Here is a 26,491-nt window from a genome sequence, read left to right on the forward strand (position 1 = left end):
CAGAATATCTGATTCATTTTATTATTCTTAATATGTATTAACAATACATTCAAATTCAAAATATATTATTCTTTATTTCCTCATATATATAACTGACTTCTGAGCTGTCTAGACTGAATGTGTGATATAGTGTTTGCCTGGTTGTGTATTCCATTGTTGATTCAGTAAAAATTAAAAAGGGCCACACCATTAGCATTATATTACTATACTGCTACACCTTATGAATATGTTAGAAGAAAAGGGAAAATAAACATGTAATATTACAATGACTGTATTGTGAAGTGCAAATGGAAAGTTAAAATAATCCAGATATGGAAAAGTCTCAGTGGAGATAGTTAAATAAAATGCTGAAATAGTGGAGCTTATTCTGACATTTGTCCTGTAAATGTTAAACTAAACTTGATGCCAACATGCTAAATATACTATATATAACAGCATTATGGAATGCTAACAATGCCATTGTAAATGGTACACTGGTTTCTTGCTGTAGCATGATACAATGAATGTTAACTTATTAGCTGATAGTGTGCTAGCATGCTAAGCTCAAATCTCAAACTGTTGTGTCATAGAGATCATGTGGATATTATTTTCTATTCTATTAACACAAACAAACACACTCATATCAAACTGGGTTTTCAAGACATGTTTTACTTAGTGTAAAAACAGACAATGTCTACATTAGAAAGCAAATAACATGGCACACTACACAAAGTAAGCCGCTAAGGCAGCCATTTTGTCTTTAGGTTTTTTAGGATTTCCACGGCGTCCCCTGCCTCGCCCCCTTCCTCCTCGTCTTGCACCCCCACCCCGATGCATGGGGTGTCTCATAGTGGCGTGTTTAAGCTCCACGAGATCCTGGAAGACTGGATCGCAGAAAACACAGCCGGTGTGTTGGGTCTCACCGGCAGGAAGTGGAGTGCGAGTCTTATTGAAATCCACTGCGACCAGAGAAGCATCACAGGCATCACAGCTCTCCTGAGCAACCTGAGGGAAGAAAACCTTACACAATAAGTCATACACAGAGAGATGGAGAACTAATGAACTCAATTCTTGTACGGTAACCGCTTTGTACCGGGGGGAAACAGTAATTAATTTAATTATTTGTTACTGAAAATTAGTAACGCTGTTTATTTATATCAGCGTTATTCCCATCACTGTTTATAAGCTAGTCATATGTTTTATGTTTTATTTTAAAACTTCATTTGGAAAGGAACTAGTAACTGTCAGATCAATATTTCCTTTGAAATGTAGTGGAGAAGTATAAAGTAGCATGACATTGAATACAGTAGAAGTACAGCATCTGACATGTTTACAGTAAAAACATGTGTTACTTTGGACCACTGGTAACTATGGAGACCAGGAGTGGACACAGCTCAGGTCTAACCAGCTGACACTGTCTCACAGTTCTGAGAAGTCACAATGATTATAAACCCAGCCACAGGTCAAACATGACACATTCTAAGCCCCCTGGTTAGTCTTACCTCAGCACCACCCAGTGGTTGGTAGGTGTAATGGATATTAAGGTCACTATGAAGCCCATATAGACAATGTATGTGATATCAGGCAGTATTAATAAGATAATGTAGACACAGGACTATTTTCTTACCTGCACTCTATGAGCATGTTCAAAGAAGTGCACCACCACATTGCATTTATTACAGGCCATCCTCCATTTTGGTCCAGAGGTGGGATCCAGCACCAAAACCCCACTGTCACACTCCACACACTGTCCAATGCCCAAAGAGTTGAGAGAGTGCTGGCAGGATGGATGGGTACATTCATTACATCCCATACCTGGAAAAACACATGAGTTTAAGGGTTAGAAGGGTTTAAAAACACATGAGATCAAATATGAGCATTACAGTGAAATATGAACTCCAACTACCTGTGCAGCTACTCTGAAAAGACAAGCCTTAATAAGCAATGAAATATTACAGAATGTTTAGTGTATGATCATATTTGACTCTGTAGCACCACATGTGTTTCAGTCTCTGAAACACATGTGGCCTGAAACACAACTCTGAACTGAAAAAAAGATTTGAGTATTTTACTCTGTCATGTTGCAAAAGTGATAGCACATTAATGAACCATCATAACATAAAAAGAAACATTTAAATGTATTAATTCATGGAGATAAATGGTAATCACAACTACTCAATCTTATTATGTTTATATGTCAACCATCCCCCAGTGTAAGGGTTAGCGTTACACACCTGTCATGATAATTACTTTTGTTGGACGATATATATATTGTTTCAGAAATAATAATGGCTGCCATTATGGGCCGGGACGGATCTTTTCAACTTTTTAACAAATGATTAAAAATGTGAGTTTAGGATTGACCAGTGCTCTGTGGTTCAATTCTAGTCACAGACCTTTACTGCATGTCAGCGCTCTTTCTAACCATGTTTCCTGTCTCTCTGCACTCTTTGGACTATTAAACAGTAGAAAAAATACCAAGAAACTATGAGCATGGTATATCTAACTCCTTATGTTTGAAGTTGATGCAAGCTATTAGCACACTGAAGAACAGAACATTATGTAGCACTCTACAACAGAACATTATCTAGTACTCTACAACAGAACATTATCTAGTACTCTACAACAGAACATTATGTAGTACTCTACAACAGAACATTATGTAGCACTCTACAACAGAACATTATCTAGTACTCTACAACAGAACATTATCTAGTACTCTACAACAGAACATTATGTAGTACTCTACAACAGAACATTATCTAGTACTCTACAACAGAACATTATCTAGTACTCTACAACAGAACATTATCTAGTACTCTACAACAGAACATTATGTAGTACTCTACAACAGAACATTATCTAGTACTCTACAACAGAACATTATCTAGTACTCTACAACAGAACATTATGTAGTACTCTACAACAGAACATTATCTAGTACTCTACAACAGAACATTATCTAGTACTCTACAACAGAACATTATGTAGTACTCTACAACAGAACATTATCTAGTACTCTACAACAGAACATTATGTAGTACTCTACAACAGAACATTATCTAGTACTCTACAACAGAACATTATGTAGTACTCTACAACAGAACATTATCTAGTACTCTACAACAGAACATTATGTAGTACTCTACAACAGAACATTATCTAGTACTCTACAACAGAACATTATCTAGTACTCTAGAAATGAGAAATTAGACACCTTTCTAAAGATTTAGCAAGACTATGTGATTTCTATGGACCTGTATTAGAGTTGATATGAAATATCATCAGAATTGATACCTTTATATATATGATATATATTACATTATTATATTATATATTATATTATATATAATATATTATATATATATATATATATATATATATATATATATATATATATATACGCAAAATACATGTTATATTAGCAATGTGTGTGAAGTGTTTGGAAATTTCGAGGCATGTCATTGGACAATAACTGCAATGACGTCGTACATGTCGGACCCCGAGCATAGCTGCCCGCTCGGTTTGCCGGAACCGGTAACTCAGACAAAGTTACCGATAAACAAAAAATGTGCAAGAGGTAAGAGTGCCAACAATTTTTGTTTAATTTGTTGAAAAATTAAGATGTCGTACACAGAAAATGAGGTCCTCCCTCGGTGGGGATCGCCTAAATACGCGTAATCTCCCCTTGGCCCACCGCCTATTACTCGCAGACTGACAGACAGTACATCCAATCAGGACGAGGCATCATTGTCCAATACCTACCTACCTGTAGGTACCTACCATGTACCTACCTTTCCCGTTGTGAGTCTCTTTAATGCTGTTGTGTTTTGTGATTTGCGTTAAAATGTGCATTTAGTATTTTTGTTGGTTTTAACTATTTAATATAAAAAAGTTGATATGGTGGGTTTTTTTTGAGAATTTAGTGTTAAAAACTTTTTATGGTTACATTTTTGCCATAATCCTCTAATATATTCTCTCAAAATGGATTAAAAGTAGAAATTTGATGCTGGGTCCACAAAAAAAGAATGTGTGCAAGTTATTCATACGTTTATTTTCACATTTTAACCCTTTACATTTAAACTAAACCACTTTGACACAAAAAAACCTAATTGAGCCAGATATTTTCTTATTAGATCTAACATTAAAAAAACCCACAAAATTAAAAAAAGACTTGAGTTCATTAGTCACTCTCCAACCAAAACACTGAAGAAGAGTTAAGATGATACAGTAGTTACCTTTCTTCATGTCCCTGAAAGGAGGGTTGCTGAAGCAGTAGGGGCACAGGGGGTAACTCTTGCCTCGGGCCCCTGAGGTCCACAGCACCAGCTCAAAGTCATCCAGTGGACAGCGCAGCTCCTTGTACAGCTTGATGGCTCCATTCTGAGGAAGACTGTATGTTTCATCACAGTGGGAGCAGTGGAGTCTGCTGGGTTTGGCCTGCAGATACACGGCAGGTCAGGATTATTCACTTTGATCCATTACACAAACATTATCAACCTTACTTTCACTCTCACTACTTCTACAATGAAAGAAACTGTTTAAATCATCACTTTTTTAAGTGATTTAAGGCATGCTTGCTCTTAATTAGAGACAGACTGATATATCGATCAGACGATATTATCAGTTGATAATCGCTTATCATATAGATAGCCAAGAAGCCTTGTTACAACAAAGAAATATCTACCGTACCTTTCCTTACTTTTTGTTCCATATTTATGTTGTCCAATATGCAACGATATTTTTTTCACATTATACAGGCAGCCTTTTATGTATATTTAATATTTTATCTTGATTCAAGTTGTTTTTAAATGTATATACTTTTTTGTTATGTTTTATTATTTATAGGAATTTATAATGATTAATCCCCAATGATTTTGTTTAAGTGTAATGATGTCGTGTTTGACAACCTCAGTGTAAAAAAGTAATAATACTGCCTCATATCTGTGTTCTCATTTAGAAGGCATTATGGGTTATTGTGTGTTGATTGACATTAAAAAAAGAAGTTCAAAATCCATTTTTAATTACATCTTAAACACAAACAAGTATGCAGAAAGTAAAGAAGGTCTGCATACTTTACAAAGCCAAAAGAAAAGTAAAAGTCATGTAATCAAAGTGGATGAATGGCACAGACTGAAACACACACATGGAACTATCCACACACACACACACACACACACACACACACACACACACACACACACACACACACTCACACTCACACTCACACTCACACTCACACTCACACACTCACACACACACAGTCTAATGATTTATTCATGAATTTAAAAGTGGTGAATGGTAATGAGAGGAGCACATCAGCTTTTTGCATTTTAAAGACCGTTATTAAGCTGAACTCTGAAGGCCACGCATCATGAATGATCATTTAAAAGTAAACACTACTACAACTTGAACTAAATAAGCACAAACTGATGACAATGTTTATGCAAGATGTCAACAAGGTTGCTGATCATCTATTGGCTGATTCTGCAAGATATTAAAAACTTGTTTTCCCAACTTTTTGAGGAAGAATCCAAAGCCACATGTATCTCAAAAGTTATAACTTCAGGACAGCTTTTATCCTCACTTCCTGTTTTTATTGAGTCCTTATTTCTTTTTTGTTGTTATGTTGTTCGCTTGTTTTTACAATTTGTGTTTTTTAGTATGTAAATGATGAAAAGTGCTATACAAATAAAGTTTGATTGATTGATAATAATTGATAATAAGCTAGTTGGTGATTTCAGCATCTAAATCCATAGCTCACTTCCTGTCATATTATGCAAAATTGAATAAAAGTGCATCATAAAATCCATTACTAGAGATAAAGTCAGCATCCAGCACAGTGACCATGACTCATTCAGGCTTTCAGCTGCTGAATGACCACTTGATTGACTAAGTGGAAGAGACTCTAATTCATTCAGGTCATACCAGGTCATGGTAGGCTCGTGATGGTTAAAGATGAGTGGAAATGAAAGAGTGAGTGGATCAACAGAACTTCTGACTGAGCTCACCTGGATGTACTTCATGAAGCGGTGGCACTTCCCGCAGCGGGACAGAGGCTTCCCACTGGCAGCGATGGGAGAAAAGGAGACTTCCATCAGCTCGTCCATGCCTGGAAAACACAACACAACAACTTAGTGTATTCTGGAGTTGCACAGGAAGGAAACTTGAACACACTCTGCTATTCATTTTAAACTCAACCCTGTATCTCCTATTAACCTTCATGTCGTCCTCCAGGGTCTGTCTGTTTTGACTGTTCCTTCTTTCCACCCTTCCATCTGTACTTCCTCCATCCCCCTTTCTTCCCTCCTTCTTTCCTTCCCTCCTTCCTGTCCTTCCTCCCTCCCTCCTTCTCTCTTTCTTTCCTCTGTCCTTCTTTCTTTCCTTCCTTCTTCCTCCCTCCCTTCCCTTCCTTCTTCCTCCCTCCTTTCCTTCCTTCCTTCCTTCCTTCCTTCCTTCCTCCCTTCCTCCTTTCCTTCCTTCTTCCTCTCTTCCTTCCTTCCTCCTCCCTGCCTCCCTTCCTTGACTCAAGGACAACAGGAGGGTTAAATGCATATGGAGGCTTGGATGCTTCATTTATTTCTGATCTTAGCTACATCAGTCTATGTCCTTCCTTACATAAGTCAGAATTCAAGAAGGGAAAGTTGGAAGATGCTAGTTTCTGCTGCTGCCGGTGCTTTAAAGCAGGATTGTTTATGTTTGAAAGACTTTATGTTTGAAAAGTGCTTTGTGAATTATATTGTTTGTGCAGGTTTAAAGCCACATAAACAATATATAGTTCCTGCACCCATTGCACCTGTCTAAAAAACTCAGTTGTGACTGAATCGTTGTTATAGATTTTAAAAAAGAAGCCCATTTTCATTGTTCATAATAACACAATAACAACAATAACATACACGTTCTCTTTTTTTGGGGGCAGACAAGCAAACAGCAAACTTACTGGGAATGGAATCCACAAAATAGTGAAACTTCCTCTTGAAGATATCCAGTGTGTGCTGAAGGACCTGCTGGAAGTTAGCTTTCCCCTGCGCTATCAGGTTAAGCTGCTTCTCTACAGCGCTGCGTATGGTTGGCAGCACCAGCTCTGCATCTGTAACACACACACACACACACACACACACACACACACACACACACACACACACACACACACACACACACACACACACACACACACACACACACACACACACACACACACACACACACACACACACACACACACACACACAAATAAACTGGACCACTGTAACTGCATGTTCTAGAAATATATACACCCATCCATTATGAATGTGAGATTCTGTACAATAACATGAGGCAAACCTGTCTTATAATAGCCGTGTACCAGGACGATGCCCAGATTGGTTGGCTTCAATTTGCGTCCGTTCTCTACTGTCACATAGTTCCTCTGGCAGATGTTGTTGATGTGTACGGGGATGCTGGCATCAGTACCTGCACGAGGAAGGAAAGGCTTAGGGTTAGTTCATACAGACATCTGGAACAGTTAAGTATTGTCCCTCAGAAGACAAATGCAGTCCTGCAGGCCCTCTCTTAACCCTTCTGTTGTCCTCAAGTCAATGAAGGAAGGAAGGGAGGAAGGAAGGAAAGGAAGAAGGAAGGAAAGGACGGAGGAATGAAGGAAGAAGGAAGGAAGGGAGAAGGAAGGAAATGAGGAAGGAAGGAAGGAAGGAAGGAAGGAAGAAGGAAAGGAGGGAGGGAGGAAGGAAGGAAGGAAATGAGGAAGGAAGGAAGGAAGGAAGGAAGGAAGAAGGAAAGGAGGGAGGAAGGAAGGAAGGAAGGAAGGAAGGAAATGAGGAAGGAAGGAAGGAAGGAAGGAAGGAAGGAAGGAAGGAAGGAAGGAAGGAAGGAAGAAGGAAAGGAGGGAGGAAGGAAGGAGGAAGGAAGGAAGGAAGGAAGGAAGGAAGGAAGGAAGGAAGGAAGGAAGGAAGGAAGGAAGGAAGGAAGGAAGGAAAGGAAAATGCAGTCCTGCGGGCCCTCCCTTAAAAATCAAGTGTGTGAGGATTTCTTGAAGAAATGTTTGAATGAGTTTAGCAGGTATAGTGTTAAACAGGTATAGTGTTAAACAGGTATAGTGTTAAACAGGTATAGTGTTAAACAGGTATAGTGTTAAACAGGTATAGTTTAGCAGGTATAGTGTTAAACAGGTATAGTGTTAAACAGGTATAGTGTTAAACAGGTATAGTGTTAAACAGGTATAGTTTAGCAGGTATAGTGTTAAACAGGTATAGTGTTAAACAGGTATAGTGTTAAACAGGTATAGTGTTAAACAGGTATAGTGTTAAACAGGTATAGTGTTAAACAGGTATGTCAGTATGTCACATGTGTTTTCAGCTAGTTCCTCTGTTCCAAAGTGAAAAAAAAAAAATACATATCTGAAATTCTGTTCAACTCATATATAAACAAACAAATCAAACTCAAACAGTCAGAAGATATAAGCAGTGTGAGTGCTGAGGTATACCAATGCCATGTTTCTCCATAAGGGTGATGAGTTCAGCCTCAGTCAGATAGTCGGGGGGGCCGGTCTGCTTCTCCACCAGCTTGATCTCATCTACTGTGAAAATGTCTCCACGTTCACAAACTGGCATAGCCTCTTCCAGAGGGATTCCCTGCCATGGCATCACCGTGGTGTAACCTGGGAATGGAATATACACTCAGGGAGGTCACACCATAGACTGTATAAAAGAAATGGACACCCATTGGTTTGTGGACTGCTGCTCGGTAGCCAATAGTTTCGGATCTGGGCAGCGCCATCTTGAAAATTTCAGGTGCATGCTGGGAAAAATAAAAACACAGATTCTACTTATATGGACATGAGGTGGAGCCATGGGTGGAGCCAACAGCGGTGCAGGGAGGTTGCGATAGATTGCGAGGGCTGGATCTCGAGGACATTGGTCAATCAACCTGTCAATCAGGACGTAGCCACGCCCTTATGCATACCCTGCTTTATCATCAAATATAAAATCAAGGAGGCCAAAATGTCCCAAATGAACATCATACTGCATTGAAGAAGGCTTTAAACTAGCGATTGAGACCATAAACACATTTTGAAAACGTTTACTGAGGTTAGAAATCAAGTGAGAAGTTGGTGAATTCTCCATTGACTTGTATAGAGACGGTCGCCCCCTGGTGGCCTTTTGATAGAATGCAGTTCTAAGTTACTTCCGCGTTGGCCTCATTTCAGAGGACCAGAACTCTCCGCCTGGGTCACACACACATTTTCAAACCATCTCAAGACACCTTTTAATTGGCTCCAAAGTTTCTATACACACTGTATGCCTGTAGAAGACTGTGATGTAAAGAAGGGACAAGTCTCAATGCTTGTAAGAAATGTTCATGTTGCCAAAGGCAGAGATCTATGTAGTCTTTACCTGATGATATCAGGGTTTTGCCACTACAAGAGAAGGCCTCTGTGCCAATGCTGAAGTCAATGGTGGTCTGGAGGTACTTGCAGTCCTGACTGAGAGTGGCAATGAAATGTCGTGTGATGTACTCGTATAGCCGCCAGCCATCGCTTCCTGTGGACAAAGCAAAAGGATCAGATCAGATCAGATATTCCTTTATAAGTCCCACAGTGGGGAAATGAACAGTATTGTGGATAGCAAGAAAAAAACAAAGAGTATCAATAGGAAGAATAAGTAAGTACACAAAAACAATAGTAGTAAAAAAAGAATAGTAAACAAAATAGTAATATTATGGACATGTAATATTGGTGGTGAATGATAATACACACATAATATATTATTATTATTATAGCACAGATTTTGAAGTGTAAGAAGGTCTGCAGGGAGCCACAAACAATAATAATAATAATAATAATAATAATAATAAAATAACTGATTTCTTGCTGCTCTCATTTGCTGACTGTGTGTGATGGGGGTACAAGAAAGAACACTAAAAATCTAGTTCCACCCCCAAAAGCTTTTTCAAGTTTCAGTTAGTTCAATCTAACTTTATCTGTTTGATTAACATTACATAACTCTCAGTACAAGTCCTGTTGAAGTCATCCAATTCAAAGACTGGTAATATGCTAGATTCACATTCTGCCTCCTGGAGTGTTTTAATAAAAGAAGCTTCATACTTGTAATCAATAGTTTTCTTTGATATTTCACCTTACAGACAGTAGTATTCAAAGCAGAGTTGGGAAGATTACTTTGGAAGTGTAATAGATTACAGATTACTAGTTACTCTGTTTAAAATGTAATAAGTAATGTAACTATTTCAACAACTTCATCAAAGTAAACACCAAAATCTAAGTCCAGCTGTTTTTCATGGATACTGACATGATTTATAAGAGAGATCATTTCTTATAAAGAACATTTATCTCTCATTTAAAATGTATTCATTAGTTCATGTACATTTTGGAATATAAAATAAAGATATTTGATGAATAAAGTGGGTTTAATTGGTACTGTGACTCCATTTAAGCCCATGTGTGCTCCAAATAACAAAATACTGATTTAAAAAAATTAAAAACAGCAATATATGTATTTAGTAACATGTTAAATGTTAAAAAATGAGGAAAGAACCCTCCTGAGTAAAATTTGTTTGTCAAAAACAACAATGGCGGTCCTAAAGAGGTTAGCATAGATGCTGCTATAGCAACAGTTCTATTAGAACTGGACAGTATTTTTTGCTTTCTAGCTTTTAAAGTTCCTTGTTGTGTTTTCTTTTAAGCGCTCTAATGATCAGACAGTCTATTATGTATAGTCTAATCAACTGTATGACTCACCCAGTTCTCCTTCTGAGGCTGCACGCATAGGAGTGATAGGTGGATGATCCCCTGCATCATTTCCTTTCCTGGGTCGGTTTATTCCATCAGAAAGCAGAGCCCTCACCTGATAGAGAGGGAAGAGTGTAAGATAGGCTCCATGGTATCAATGTACTATAGTGTAAGCTAGGCTCCATGGTAACCCTCACCTCTTCTGACCACATGGGATTGTTGCTCTGCTGCTTCAGAGCTCCCTTCAGATCAAAGTTCTCAGGATAGTGGGTGGTCTCAGTACGAGGGTAGCTGATGTAGCCCTGTGTGTACAGACGCTCTGCAATCTGCATGGTGTGCTGGGGACCCATGCCTGAGACACCAAAAACATTACAGCCACTGTCATGTGCTTTTATATGCTTCACAAAACTGAGAGCTGATTTACTGAAAAACTATGAACCCTCACATACTGTTCATATTCTACACCCTTGATCCGATCAAAGAAAGCATCAATAATGGTCTGACTGATCAATAAATGTGATTAAACCTTCAGAGAGCAGAGAGAGTGTAGTTTTTAGCTTTTACACCAAAAACAGCTCCTATCACACAATATCATGTCCTATTTTACCTAAGACATGAAAATATAACATAGCAATAATGTATTTTATAACTTTATGGAAGTGTGGGGTTTATTGTAGAACCATTAGAGCCATCAGTCTTCACTGCTACATCATAAAAAGAAATCCTCATAACTACTATCTTATTAAACTATTAACTATTCATTTCACTAAAACACATGGAAATAGATACGGAGATAATTTGGTTCAATGGACAAACATTTGTCCCACTAGTACAAAAAGCATAACATTTTAAAATATTTTCATCATTTTGCATTTTGGCCCACTTTAGGAAAAGCCATCACATTTCAGAGTAAAAGACATTTGGGGTGTTTTTACAGGTTAATGTCACACACACACACACACACACACACACACACACACACACACACACACACACACACACACACACACACACACACACACACACACACACACACACACACACACACACACACACACACACACACACACAACACACACACACACACACACACACACACACACACACACACACACACACACAATCCTGCTGCCAATAATACTCACTACTGCACCTTAATGTTGATTCATCCTCACCTGAAAATAGTCCCCGACGAGCTGCTAAAAACTACAGTGTACAGCAGTTTTAGGAGATGACTATAAATGTAAGCTGTTTTTAAAGACCAAATGAGCATGGGATGAGAGTCACAGGTCACAGTCACAGGATGGGGAAGCATTAAGATATTGTTGGTTTGGGTCTACATGTGGAATTAGTTAACAATGATACTGATGATAACACACTGATTCCTCTACTGAATGGGGGGGGTGGGGGGAGGAGGGGGGTGAACATACCGAGGGAAGAGCTGGCCACTCTCAACATCTCCACTGTGTTCAAGGCCTGGGGTCTCTGCTTGCTCTTCTCTTTCTTACTCACTGACTCCACCTATATTAAAGGAAGGATTACACAGTTTATATCACACTCAGATGAGCTCTAACTCACCATGACTTGGGTCATCAGTGTTAGACAGTTCAAGTTGCCCTAATCTAGTCTACAGTATCAAAATGGATTAAATCATGAGGATTATAGACTAACTGATAATGGATTCCTGACGCTGATGTTCATATTTGAGAGTTAACAACAATAGTGAAGACAATATACTGGGCTGATATTCATGTTTTATGGGGCGTTGTGTTTCTATATGACCTTAAACGTGTTCTAACATTTCTTATTACTTACAGGACTGTTATTTGGAAACTGTGTAGATAGACGGCAAAGATGAATCAAATCAGAAGTTCTGTCTTAATACATGTTTTAATACAAGCTCGGTTCATGTCTGCATGCCTGAGACACTGACAAAGATTCACTCCAGAACACAGGAGTCTTATACAGTCACAGAGTGGGTCAAATATCTTCAGTAGACAGTTTGAGCAGAATGTGATGTCCTTTGTGAGACACCTTAAGTTATTCTGGACTATATCAATCATTCTTTGACATGTTTCTTCAGACTTTATGGTGCCCTGCTGAGTGGGGTATGTTAAGAGAAAATACATACTAACAAGGACTATATTGCTCTGTATGTCCACACACAAGTTTTACATCCCAGCAATGACTTTACAGGACAAGTATGACTCACATTGAATTATATCTGTAGTGATAATGACTTGATGCTCTACTATTGAACTGTGTACTGTGAATGAAACACTGCAGCTCATATAACCAAAGAACAAGAAATCCGTCTGTCGTCTGCATATTTCTTCAAATGTAAATGTAACTTTTTAAAACCTCTTTAACCTTTGTGTCGTCCTCCCGGGTCAAATTGACCCAATCTGTTTTGACTGTTCCTTTCTTTCCTTTCTTTCCTCCCTTCCTTCCTTCCTTCCTTCCTCCCTACCTCCTTCTCTCTTTCTTTCCTCCCTTCCTTCTTTCCTTCCTCCATCCCCCTTTCTTCCTTCTGTCCTTCCTTCTTTCCTTCCCCTCCCTCCTTCCTTCCTTTCTCTTTCTTTCTTTCCTCCCTCCCTCCCTCCCTCCTACCTTCCTTCCTTCCTTCCTTGACTCGAGGACAACAGGAGGGTTGTATTAAAACTGCTCAGCAAACAGTGGTGGAGGATGTTCTTAGATTCTTTACTAAAAATAAAAATACTAATGTCACTTCAGTAATAGTATGCATGTGTGACTGCTGTACTCATGCATAATATATTATGAGACATATAATAACGTAAAAGCAGCATTTTACTGAGAAAAACAGTGGCAGAGGCATTCAAACTAGCCAATAACAGCACAGATATTTTGATAGGCAGCAGAATTCAACCTCAGTTTAGTCTCACTGGTGAAGTTTTCTGTCTGGATTAAAACCACTTCATTTATTCATTCCTTATTATTTTAACTGGTAACATTTGGATGTCGTGCTTATGTAAAAACATTGGCCAATATGTTGTGATCATGATGTTTGGTATCATTATCAGCTCATAAATCCAGTGTTAGTCCAGCTGTACTTTCCACATTTACAACCTACTGTAAACACTGATTGTATAAATGTCATTAAATAATCATTACAGTCATTCTACTCCACAGAATAAACTGGTGAGGTCTGGCTCTTACCTTAGCCTCCCTAGATGTTTTGGCCAAGTTGACGAACATCTGGCCCACATCTCTGTCGAAGACCCTTACCCTGCTCCAGTCCAGAGTCAGTGGGCTGTCCTTTCCTTTGAACACCTGATTATAACAGAGCATGGCTGTCATTGACCATAGAAGGATGATATCATTGAGAGAGAGAGAGAGAGAGAGAGAGAGAGAGAGAGAGAGAGAGAGAGAGAGAGAGAGAGAGAGAGAGAGAGAGAGAGAGAGAGAGAGAGAGAGAGAGAGAGAGAGAGAGAGAGAGAGAGAGAGAGAGAGAGAGAGAGAGAGAGAGAGTGAGAGTGAGAGTCAGTCTACCTTTGCCTGGATGATCCAGTAAGTCTCTGGTTTGAAGGACTGGATCTTGTCGTGGCGTTCCACACAGAAGCCCAGGGTCGGGGTCTGGCATGGTCCAAATGAGATCAAAGAGGAGTCCAGATTACCATATTTGCCCTGGAAATATTTGGTCTGGAACCTACAAAATATTGAACCCATAGAAGACACATGTGACATTCAAAACCTAAGATCAGCTCCAATCAAACTACTATTATTGTTACTTTTAATAAACTTTTCTCTTAGTTTTATTTTTATTCTTATATTTCTTATTTCATTTTATTTTCTCTTATTCATTTTACGTACCTTGTGAAGGCACAGCCGATGCGCAGATCCAGCTCCTGCCGTGCGTCCACTGACAGGGCTTCGTTGCGGTTGGGTTCTCCCAGGCGGTTCATGGCGTTCCAGATGTCTGTGTCAGTGATGGAGCTGAATTTGGCTCTGTACACAGTCTGCTCCCTGCTTCCTCCCTTGTTCATCACTGGCTGGATGGCATCAAGGACCTGAGAGGCAACACAAATAATGACTGAGCCTTAGAGAGATACAAACGTTAAAAGTTGCTTGCTCTTCCAGGTTCCCAGTGTTAAACAGTATTAACCGATACATCTGTCTGGCTCCAGTATCCAAGTAAGCAAAGCTCTGCTAATACTTGGCACAATTCATACCTGACTGACACTGTTAAACTGAGTGTTGTAAGACAGCAAAACTGAAGCATTTAGTAACTAATGATGTCAGTTCAATTTACCTCAAAACAGATGTTCTCGCCTTCTTTATCGCAGTCCAGCCACAAAACCACATAGTCGCAGCCTCTACCTTCAACCTGACGTGACACCAGAAATTTTGGGGTAAGTTTCAAACATACAAGGCATAACACACTGACCTCCAGATAAAGAATAAAGAATGCAGGCAAAACTCAACTCATGAGTCCACCTCTATTCTAATGAATTGGGTGTAAAACGTACCTGAAGGAACTTGACCATGTTGAGTTTGGGGTTGGCCTCCTTCTTCTCTGTGGGAGCTTTGCTAAAGAGTTCTGCAGGGTCCACCTTGTCCCAGTTGTTGTACTTGCCTTAAAAACACAAAGGACCATTCAAGGATCATTTAGTTGCTTTAAGTTAAGGAAGCCAAGGAATTTGTCTTAGTTCAGCTTTGAACATTTATATTCAGTACAAAAATTTGACAAATAACACATAGCATAGACACTGTGACACACAATAGTTAGTTATTGTCTAACTGTAAAGTAAAGTCATTATCAACATCATCATGTCTATTGTTGCGTTCCATTTATCTGGGAAGTTGGAATGACATCACACCTGAGTTTGATTTGTTTTCAGTTGATAAAAAACACATTTAGCGTAGCAACATGTCCATAGATAGAAGTTAAACAGTGCTGTATGTACAACTGCTAACAAACAGGATGTTACACCTTTCACACCGCTGACGTATGGGGCAGCCATCTTGGACTTTGAAGGTCGGGGCTGGTAGTGTATGGCCCATTTTCTGAGCCTGAGATCCGTCTTCAGGGTGCGTTCCAGTTGAAATTTCCAACTGGGAACTCAGAAATTCTGACTTCTGGGTACAAATGGAACGCACCATATATATGGACTTGTCATATGAAATATGGACATGATTGATCATTTTTTGGGGGGAGCGAGCATGTGGTGATCTTGATGTGTTAGCACAAGCCTCTTGATGCATGTCATGCAACAGGTCTGTAGTCATTCACCTTCAAAAACTTGTGCTTTTTGGGGACAGGGATGGTTAGGGAATTCTCCTTAATTAGATAGAGCCACATATTGGGACACACTTCCCCTTGAGACTCTGAGCAGCTGTCTGTCTGTGGTGTTTTGGAGAAAGCAGGAGTCACTCTGATAATGGTGAAGAAGAGTTACTGTGGTAACCAAAGTCAGAGGTCTCTAGACCCACAGATAGCTAGGTAACTATGAGTCCTTGTGTGTGGAATAAACCAACCAATACACAAATTCCACATGCTGTAGATGCATTGAGTTTTATGGACATTAAGTATTAGAGGCACTATCTGTGAAGGTTTAACCACTTAACACACGCCCCTGTTTTTTATGTTGTTAGCCTAAACGACATGCCCAAGATGTGAGCAGCACAGATCCCACATAGTTTGAGACTCAGAGATGTGTCTGGTATCATTGGAAAGGAAACACTCTCAGGATTCTTGTAAAAGTGTCTTTGTGATTCTGTGACTTACTGACAAAGAGTGGCAGAGGTTACAATGATGGGGTTGTTTACTCGCCCATAGGTTTGCCTTTACAATGACATGTGTACAGACATTCAGGGACCTCTCAGCAGGATATAGACACAATGAGGCCACAGCCACATGTCTTGGCTTCATACAGTCCAAATTTGGAGTCAAAAGACCAAAAGATGAATTTTTCTGAATTATTTATCAACAGGTATGTTCATGCGTTTTCCTCAGGTCCTTTTTGGAGACTCCAAATGGACACTTGGTTACCATGGTTACCAAAGCTGTATAACCACAATCAAACACCTATAACTTCACATCCCCTTTGCCTACAATCAAAATCTTGGTCTCTAATGAAAGCTGACGCCATATTATTATTATTATTAATATTATTATTATTATTATTATTACATATAACCATATTTTTTTGTTTGGCCATATCTATCTATCTATCTATCTATCTATCTATCTATCTATCTATCTATCTGTTTATTTTGGTAGAAGTCATATGTTAAGTCGAAGAAGAACCAACCGTGTACCAAAATGCCGAGTGCGTAATGATATATGGTTCAACTCTTTTACGCACCGGGCGCACGGCGGTTACGCTTGGAGTTTGTTTATGGACAGCCAAACATGATAGCTTAGAGTCATACACCGTTGGAAACCTCTGACTATTGGCTAAAAGGTTATCAACTTCATTTCACCGAATATTTCCATAGGCTGGACCAGCTGTCAATCAAAGCCATGTCGTCATTGTTGTCGGTCACATGTCCTCATTGGCTTTGGAGACATGTACTGCCTAATCCTAAACACCGATTGGCTGGTGTGTGGTGTCGTCAGAAGCAGAAGAGGCTCACGGTCGTAAACATCTAGTCACGTGTACTCTGAGATGGACGTGCAGGTCAGGAAATGACGTAAACGGACCGTATATGGTTTGTTATTTGTGTTATTACGTTACGTGTTGGACTAAATACATGTTGACATATTGAGGAAAGTATTCCGGTTTTATGGAAACAGATTTCATATTTCACAAGAATGGATACTTGGCGAGCTGTACAGAAAGTCCTGAGTCATAAGATGATCGTTGTGGATAAAGGGAAGACTTTGAAGGTATGTAGGCATTATAGCTTTTCTTACTTAGCTCAGGGGCTAGCCGAGCTAATCGCTAATACTATTACGGCTGTGAGCAACCATATAATTCGTGAGTGGAATGAATCAGGACAATCTAAGCTTTCCAACGATGTACGGCATGAATATATATGTTTAAGGGTTGGTGTTTAAAACATCCAGAAGAACTTGTGGCTACCTCCTAACATCCGTCCCGTCCCGTAGACGGAACAGCGTGCGTTAAGTGGTTAAAGACTTCACAAGAAGAATTGAGGTGGTATCATTACACTGTAAGTGTGTATTGATCATTCCTTCATTTTCCTTGGCCAACATTTTCATTGTAAGACATTCTGGGCTCCTATGATGAGTTAAACATTGATTGAACAAATTCTCCGTATTAGGGATGAAGGTAATAGAATTAGTGAAGCATGCTGGTGTAGAGCAGGGGAACATGTTGATAATGTTCCTCTTGTTGCATAAAAGACAAAAACGATATGTTTCAAGTTTCTAACCAACTCACACAACCTTTCCTCAAAAAGTTCCTCCATTGTTATTTCTTCTTCGTGTCTCACTTGTGCTACGTATCTAGTAGTGACAGCAACACTGCCCCCCATGGTTTCCGGTGGTACTGCTCCGTTTGTTCCGTATCCATAAGCTTTATGGAAACGTGCAGAAATACGGACGAAATGAATGCAGAGCACGGACAGAAGGCTCCGTACGTATGCGAATGCTCACGTTGAGCATAAATGGGCCTTTAGAGGGGATACATGAATCCTCACAAAAAAAACTTAGGTATGATGGAGATGGAACAGTGTCCGCATACTTAACCAAGTCAGCAATAACATGTCCCACTGGTCCCTGAATATGGCCCAGTCAGTGTGGATACTAGAGCTGGTAGAGCATATAGCTTATAAAAACTGTAAGGAAAAGCCATCAGCTGACAGTCATGTGGAGGGTGAACAGGAAGTGTTTATGGACGATACCCACCGATGAAATCCAGACTCATCACGTGTCCGCAAACAGAAGTCATCTTAAAGCGAACAGGTTGGCCCTGGAAGCTGCCGGCGTACTCGTGCACCGAGCACGCTCCATTGAGTCCCTTTCGACTTGTACAGTTTCCTAAAGGCAGAGGAGAACAGAGGAGGTGGTCAAATGAGTGTGTTCAGTCATTTCAAGGTGCAGGGAATTCCAAAACATTTCAATGTGGACCATAGATCTAATCAAATAAGAAGTGCTCAGTACATTCTGACCATTTATATGATAGTAAATGATGATACTAACTGGCCATGAGTGGTCACATACATTTAATATTATTAAAACTCTCATGAGAAAGAGCCAAACCAACAATAAATGGATTACCTAACACATCTTTTTCTATGTTACTACTACTTTTACTATTTTACTGTTATTACTAATTTTTCTATCTTATAATACTTTATTATTTGTTTTAACATTGTTTTATGTTTCTTGTATGTGCTTTTAATGAGAAGCACTTGGTGTACTGTATGTCATTTATTTTATTGTAAAGCCCTTCAAACTGCAATTATTGTATGAAAGTGCTATACAAATAAAATGATTGTTGTTGTTATTATTACTATCATTATTGTGTGTGTAAAACATATCAATGAGCCACACTGTAGCCACACATATCCATCCTGTGGATTCATCCGCTGCTGAAAATAGTCCAACAAATGCATTAATTTCCACTACTTTAAAATTAGTAAAACCTTTTTTTTTTTTAATTTAACTATATACAGTCACCAGCCTCTTCATTAGGAACACCTGTGCAATCTAATTCAATCCAAGACAACAGATCTGCTATAAATTCTACTTTTTTTTAAGTTTGTGTTAACATTGTCAAAAGCTGATCATTCTACTTTATGATTATTATTGAGTTCATACTAAGTGGTGGTTTACTAAGGTGCATTATATTGACTGGTGTTCCTAATATTTTGCTCCTCTCATGTATTTTAATGGAGTGGACAAAATATTCAGAACACTGTTCAATATAATGCTCCCTAGTACACCTCTATCACCCACTATGACCCCAGTAATAATCATAAAGTACAATTATCAGCTTTATGACACAAACTGAAAAAGTATGAACTTCATAAATGTAGAATCAATAACAGAGCTGTTGTGATGGATTGAATTCATCAAGAAATTCAAAACTGTGTATATTTATGAGCTGTTCTTAAAGTCTAAATGCCCCAAAAGATGAACCAGTTAGTTTCCAGAGTAAATCTAGCTTTTATGTTTAACTTGATGTGTACTAAGTATTTAACAGGATGTATAGTTGTAATCTAAAGGGAAGTTTCAAAAAAAGAAAAATAAACAGTTATAAATGTGGATCTTAAGTAGCCTTACTGAACAGGTCCAAAACTTGAAATTCAATCAATTTTCTTTTTCTAAAACTAGAGACTGTGCTTTGAGTAGTCAGAAGTGGAGTTTGACATGAGGTCAGACTGAGACCCCCCCACCCCGTCCTCCTCCCTTTGTTACCTGGACTCAATGCTACATGATGACGTCCCCTCTGAATAAAATTATTCTGTTCAAGGCTAAATGCTAATGAACCAGAGTGACCAATATGTTCTCCTACAACCCCCCCCCCCCCTCCTCTCTCTCACACACACACACACACACACACACACACACACACACACACACACACACACACACACACACACACACACACACACACACACACACACACACACACACACACACACACACACACACACACACACACACACACACACACACACACACACACACAGTAGAAATCCTGGATGTATAAATAGAGGCAGGTTTCTAAAGTCTCCACAACTAAAAAACTCCAGCTCCATCACTTGAGTCTCCTCTCATACTGTAGGAAGTCAGTCATGGAACAGCTCCAGGTAAGAAACCTTCCTTTATGTTGATGGATGATGATGTTTAGGGTCTCTAAAGTAGACCACTTGTGACTTTAAGGGTGCAGGAGGTTGATTTTGGTTTATATATTCTGTAACATGTCCACCTTTTGTTTCTTTAGTCCAGAGCTTTATGATAGGTCAACTTCAACAAATAGCTCAAATGCATTGGAAAGAAAAACTGATATATGGATTTTTTTTTTATTTGTATTTTTTTTTTGTTAAAACAACTTCTGAAAATAGGGATATATTGCATTTTCCTCATCTGGATAATCACGGCTATTTAAACCACCACTTCTAAATGAACGTACATTCCTCAGATTAGGAAATTAACATGAATGAGCCCTAAAGATACCATATAAGGTCAGGTGTCCTGCAGGATGTAGAGAAGCTCCATTCATGAAAAGACAAAAAAAAAGAACTTCATGAGCTCTCAGACTGAGTTCCTGCTCTCAGACATAGATCAGCAGAAACACATGTCATCATTTAGAGTGTAAGAGGAGGAATTACAGGTCCTGAGAAAGACAGAATGAAAAAAAGTGACTGAAATATAAAAAAGAAATGTAATAAATAAAAGTAATTCATAAATAGTCCGTTTGCATTGAGGAAAAGTAACTGTGGACAAATTGCTTTGTAGTTTCAGCTATTAATGTTTTTAAGTAGGGCTGGGTGATTATGGCAAAAATCCAAACCACGATGAATTGAATTTTTAACCTGGATTAGGATTAATGAAGGATTATCTCCTCCCTTGATGAACAATGATGTATTTTCACAGTTTCTTTAGTTTAGTATTTTCCTCACACATGAGAATCTTTAGGGAGTGAAAACAAAGATGTTTTAAGGTGTGCCGCTGGGGTTAATGTCTAGTTTACTTGATTAGAACTATGTAAAGATCATGGTTTGGGTTCAAATGATCACTGGAGACAAGTTTTCTCAAAGATATGCAACCTTTGCTGTCATGGCAACAGTGAACACCACCATTAATTGACATGAGCAAGATTAAGTCCATTAGAGTCTCTAAATGTTTTGTTTAGATTATTTTTATGATTAATTGCCCAGCACTATTTGTAAGCTTGCATTACATCATAGTTTCAACTGCTAATTTGACAAACTGCCCTTTAATGTTCACTACTGTGCGATAGTAGTATTTTAGGTATACCACTGATTTCAGTTCAACTGTGCAACACATATATATGTACAGTGGTGGACAGTAACGAAGTACAAGTAATTCGTTACTGTACTTAAGTAACTTTTTAGCGGATCTGTACTTTACTTGAGTATCATTGTTTTGTGAGACTTTATACTTTGACTCAACTACATTTGGAAGAGGAAAATCTTACTTTTTACTCAACTACTTTCCAAAAACCTGTCGTTCCTTTCCATGTTCCTTTCCACAACATGCATGCATGACCAGCTGCTGTGACAGGTCCAAATGAACGTGCACCGCAAGTGTACCAATCAGAACACATCGTGTGTCGAGCAGTTTTGGCCCGGCCCCCTACCTGGCTACTTGTCCCAACTTGCCTTCTCCTCCATCCATATCTCTATTAGCATTCATTTGACAAAGTTTCGCTGTCCAGTAGCCTGCCCTGCCAACACATGGAAGTTAAAGAAATATGTGTCTAGTGTGGTTTTCCCCCTCCCTATTAATTCCTAATCAGGTGATTTCCATTTAGTATGATGTGCTTATGATAATTTCAAAAGATATCAATACCAGATATCACAAATGGAAAACATTTTGTTTTCAGGGTGGTGTTAGTGGGCTTTTTAACCTTAAATGACTTGATTGAGTGTATAAAGGACATACCAAGACATTGGAACTACATTACACCAAATTACTTTTACTTTTGATACTTAAGTACATTTGAAGCCAAGTACTTTTATACTTTTACTCAAGTCGACATTTAAAGGGAGCACTTTCACTTTTACTGGAGTAATATTTTACACTAGGTATCTCAACTTCTACTCAAGTACGTGGTCTGTGTACTTCGTCCACCACTGTATATGTATGTATCGGTGATGATCAATTCAAAAATATATATATGTATATATATATATATATATATATATAATAACAGAGTGGTGTTTTTTGTGGTGTGTGTGTGTGTGTGTGTGTGTCCAGCTGCTGCGTGTGTTTCTGCTGTGCCTGCTAACCCTCCATCAGTGTGTGGCTATACCTCTGGGCAGCCAGTGTGTGGATGAATCCTTGTGTACATACAGCCTGCAGGACTATCACAGCCAGCTGGTCAACCTGCCCAACCGCATCAACGAGCGCAGCATCGCCACCTGGAGCTACGTGTGAGTGTTGCCTCGGCGCGCAGGAACTACATGCTAAGTATCACTCCTCATTTCCATTTGAACCTTGTGTTTCAGCCACAGAGATGTAGAATCAATTAGTTGGTTGATTGATAGATTAATTAATTGGTTCATTGAACACCTGTTTGCTTCCAGCTTCTCAAATAAGTTGATTTGCTGATTTTATTCAGTTTTATATTATTTAGAATTTGGGACTTTTGAAGTTTGTGCTGACAACAACAACAACGACAAAAAACAAGAAATTCCACGATGTCACACTGACCTCTGACAACTTTTTTTTTTGTAATTAAAAAAAATCTATACATTATTCAATAATGAAAATAATGATTGTAGATATGATTCAGCTTTGTACCAGTGGAGGTAAACATAATAAACATAGTAATATAACATAGTGAACTCAACATTTAAACATTATGTGCAGAAATACACCAGATTTTAAAAGAATGGATTATAGAAATAACAGTATTGATTATTGATTTTTTTGAGTTAATGACAAGAAAATGATAATTAGGCACTAACAAAATGATTTATTGAAGTTTAAGATTGGAACAGATGAGTTTATTCTAATGTAGTGCAATACAATGGAACATCAGTTTGGCCTTTGTAAGATTTAATAATTGTATACATTTGCTATTTTTTCATTGATTTGTGATTAATTAATGAAACTCAGAAAACCAGAGCCTACACTGACATCCTCACGTCTTTTTTTTAAATCAAGATCCAAACATATTAGTATTATTTAAATATTTACTTAACTGTCAAATGATAGAGAAAATAGAGAAAAGCAGCAAATCCTCACATTGTAGATGTTGAATAAACATATATTTGCTTGACAAGTCATTTTAACAATATTAAGACGATCAAAACTGCTTTTCATTCATTTCAGCACTTTTTTATCTATTAAAATAAATCCGCTTTTCTTGTCATTTAGATTGATTTTATAGATATTCTGTTACTATTGTGATATTGACTGCGACTACTATGAGCCAGCTCCAACACAAACATATAAGGAAGGAAATAGGAGGATAAAAGAAATGACAGAAAGAGAAATACTTAGTATTCTAGTCTATCTAATCAGCGCCTCAGCCTTTTTTTTCATTTGGTTGCAAAATAATGGAGTTAGAGCCATCAGCCGAATGGCTTAGTACAGGCGCTAACAGGACCACAAGTGTATCTGGTAAATGACCCCACTAATAATGCCTGGATTGTTATCAAACTTCTACAGTAGTACAAATAGGATCTTTACTCATAAATCCATGCATTGAAAAGTTTGTATGTACACCAGGAGTTTATTAAAATAACACTTACCTGATGGCTTTTACTCTGCTGCTACTGCTAAAGCTGTAAACATCTCGCAATATCCCGCACATAACTCTAGATGTGCTGTGCAGGATCTTGCGTGACCACGCGGTATTTCAGTGATCGGGGTCATTTACCAGATACACTTGTGGTCCTGTTAGCGCCTGTACTAAGCCATTCGGCTGATGGCTCTAACTCCATTATTTTCCGACTAAATGTGAAAAAAAGGCTGAGGCGCTGATTATATAGACCTCATGGTGCATATGACGCTAGGTCGAAATTACGCTGAACCATCACTTTAAAGAACCTTTTCATTGCTTGCATGTGCAAACAGTCAAAAACTAAATACTGTATGTGAGGATCCATGATGTTTTTATAGTTTTTAGTCATTACTAAAAAATGAATTCTCAAGCATCATAATCATTTTCACAGATACACTGATGTTTGATAAGAAATCCTTCTGTAGGACTGAACTCAGACTGATTCATAATTGGTGAGATGAAGGAAGTGTGTGACTATCAGAGGATACAGGATAAAGATCAGACATTTCTGTAGCAGAGGTAACTTCTACAGACATAAGGCTTCTTTCTAACCACATTAACTGTCAGACTGATCTCCCTCTGCTCCTCCTGTCTCAACCAGGGAGAACATCGACTTAAACCGTGTTCCTCAGGTCATCCATGAGGCCAGCTGCCACACCAGCCACTCCTGCATAGGGCTGGACACAGCTTTTAGTCTAGAGACCATCCCCGTATCCTTGAGGATGCCTGTCCTCAAGAAGAACCCCAGCTGCTTCCCCACGGCCAGCTACTCTCTGGAGTTCGAGCTCATCACCATAGCTTGTATATGTGCTATCTCCAGACACAGCTGAACAGGACTGAGTGCTCCATTGTCCAACAGGACCAACGCATGTTCAGAGAGCACGCATGAGAGGAACAGTCTCTGATAATTAGTCCATTTCATTCAGCTATTGTTTTCCAGTAGACATTGTAAATGTCACCATTCAATACATGCCTGTTAACAGCTCATCATAGTAATTAAAGACATTTTACATTAACCAGTATGCTTATGGTGTCCTTTTGTAGGCTTGTAGGAGCCTGGTTGATAGAAGGTTTTCTGCTTCACTGAGGTCTGTTCTATATATCACTACAATACACACATTCATTTTATTATTTATATATTTGTCATTTACAGGAGGGAAATCAACTCATAATAATCGTCTATAGGCGCGGGGGGGGGAGTCAGTCCCCCTCTCATACCCCTAGTTTACCTTCTATCAACCCTCTAGCCCCTGCCAGGCCAGCATGCAGAATTGGAAAAAATAAAAATAAAATAAACAAAAAATAACACACGCGCGCGCATGCACACTCCCAACTCACATCACCGGGAATCCCAGAGCCATTCAAACTAGCTCAGTCTGAGTGAAATAAAGTCCCGTCTCAACATGAAACATACTACAGCCTTTAATACAAAGATGTTGGTGTCACAAGTTAAACTTATGTTATCACAACTGGCCACAGCTGAGCTAACCCAGCTAATGTAGCCGCTAACTCCAAGTTAGGTTTAATGTGAACACTCGCTACATCTCTCAGGATGATAACCAGTTCTTCTCAAGTTGATCTCACATCTAATTCATGTTGGAATATAAGACTGACAACAAGACCGTTACGTATATGACTTATTGTGACTGGTGGTAACAGCATTTTCAACAGGCACTTTCACAGTCACCAGTTAACTCAACCACCAGTTAATCCGTCACACCATCACTACGACTAATCACAGACTCATTCAGCAGAAAGTCACCCGTTAACACGGTCACCGATTTAACCGAAACACCAGTGTTGTTCTTCCGTGTTTAATGAAGGTCTCTTATCACAAACTATAGCTTATTACATAGAAATAAAAGCGCACCCACCTTTCGAGAGGATTTTGGCGATAGACTGAGCCAAAGAGGGTTTCTCTGCCACCATTAAAACAGTTCTCATTGTGAATGAAGTTCTACGCTATATAAAGTTACCACTGTTGTCAAACTGTCTACCTTATCCCCAATTTGAGAAACGGCTGCTGCCAAGAACTACTCGTCAAGTGTTTTAAAAGGAAATAAATATTAATTCCCCATTATTGTTTGCCACCAAGCTATAGTATGCTATACACAACAAGAGCGGCCATGACAGTTCCATTGATTCACTTCCGGTGTCAGCGAATAAATTTTTTTGGACTGATTTCCGGGTTATAAATGAAAATCATCATTCTATCATTCTATCTAGACAGTGTGAATTCTTAAATTCACGGTTCATTCTCCCATAACATTATACACATTCCTTGTTGCTTGATTCAGTGATGCATTGACTTCACAACCAGAGTAACATTTTTTTCTAATATTTGCTTTCTTTCATTCAC

At 38.8% G+C, this 26,491-nt stretch overlaps 2 protein-coding genes across 2 annotated transcripts; one reads left to right on the plus strand and one right to left on the minus strand.

Moving 5' to 3' along the window:
* Positions 1 to 634: 634 nt before the first annotated feature.
* top3b (DNA topoisomerase III beta) lies at positions 635 to 26,259 on the minus strand. Its single transcript, XM_053324571.1, has 18 exons — positions 26,007 to 26,259; positions 18,555 to 18,686; positions 15,208 to 15,314; positions 14,991 to 15,065; positions 14,552 to 14,748; positions 14,231 to 14,387; positions 13,898 to 14,011; positions 12,151 to 12,241; positions 10,918 to 11,072; positions 10,730 to 10,835; positions 9,369 to 9,515; positions 8,459 to 8,632; positions 7,303 to 7,431; positions 6,920 to 7,069; positions 5,991 to 6,091; positions 4,218 to 4,419; positions 1,607 to 1,794; positions 635 to 984 (listed from the first exon to the last, which is right to left on the minus strand). Exons 1-18 carry the CDS (start codon positions 26,074 to 26,076, stop codon positions 703 to 705), a joined length of 2,577 nt encoding a protein of 858 aa, XP_053180546.1. The 5' UTR covers positions 26,077 to 26,259; the 3' UTR covers positions 635 to 702.
* On the plus strand, positions 20,450 to 24,962 carry LOC128364088 (interleukin-25-like). Its single transcript, XM_053324577.1, has 3 exons — positions 20,450 to 20,464; positions 22,599 to 22,774; positions 24,734 to 24,962. Exons 1-3 carry the CDS (start codon positions 20,450 to 20,452, stop codon positions 24,960 to 24,962), a joined length of 420 nt encoding a protein of 139 aa, XP_053180552.1.
* Positions 26,260 to 26,491: the final 232 nt, after the last annotated feature.

Source organism: Scomber japonicus, chromosome 9, assembly GCF_027409825.1.
Source record: "Scomber japonicus isolate fScoJap1 chromosome 9, fScoJap1.pri, whole genome shotgun sequence".
Lineage (NCBI taxonomy): Eukaryota > Metazoa > Chordata > Actinopteri > Scombriformes > Scombridae > Scomber > Scomber japonicus.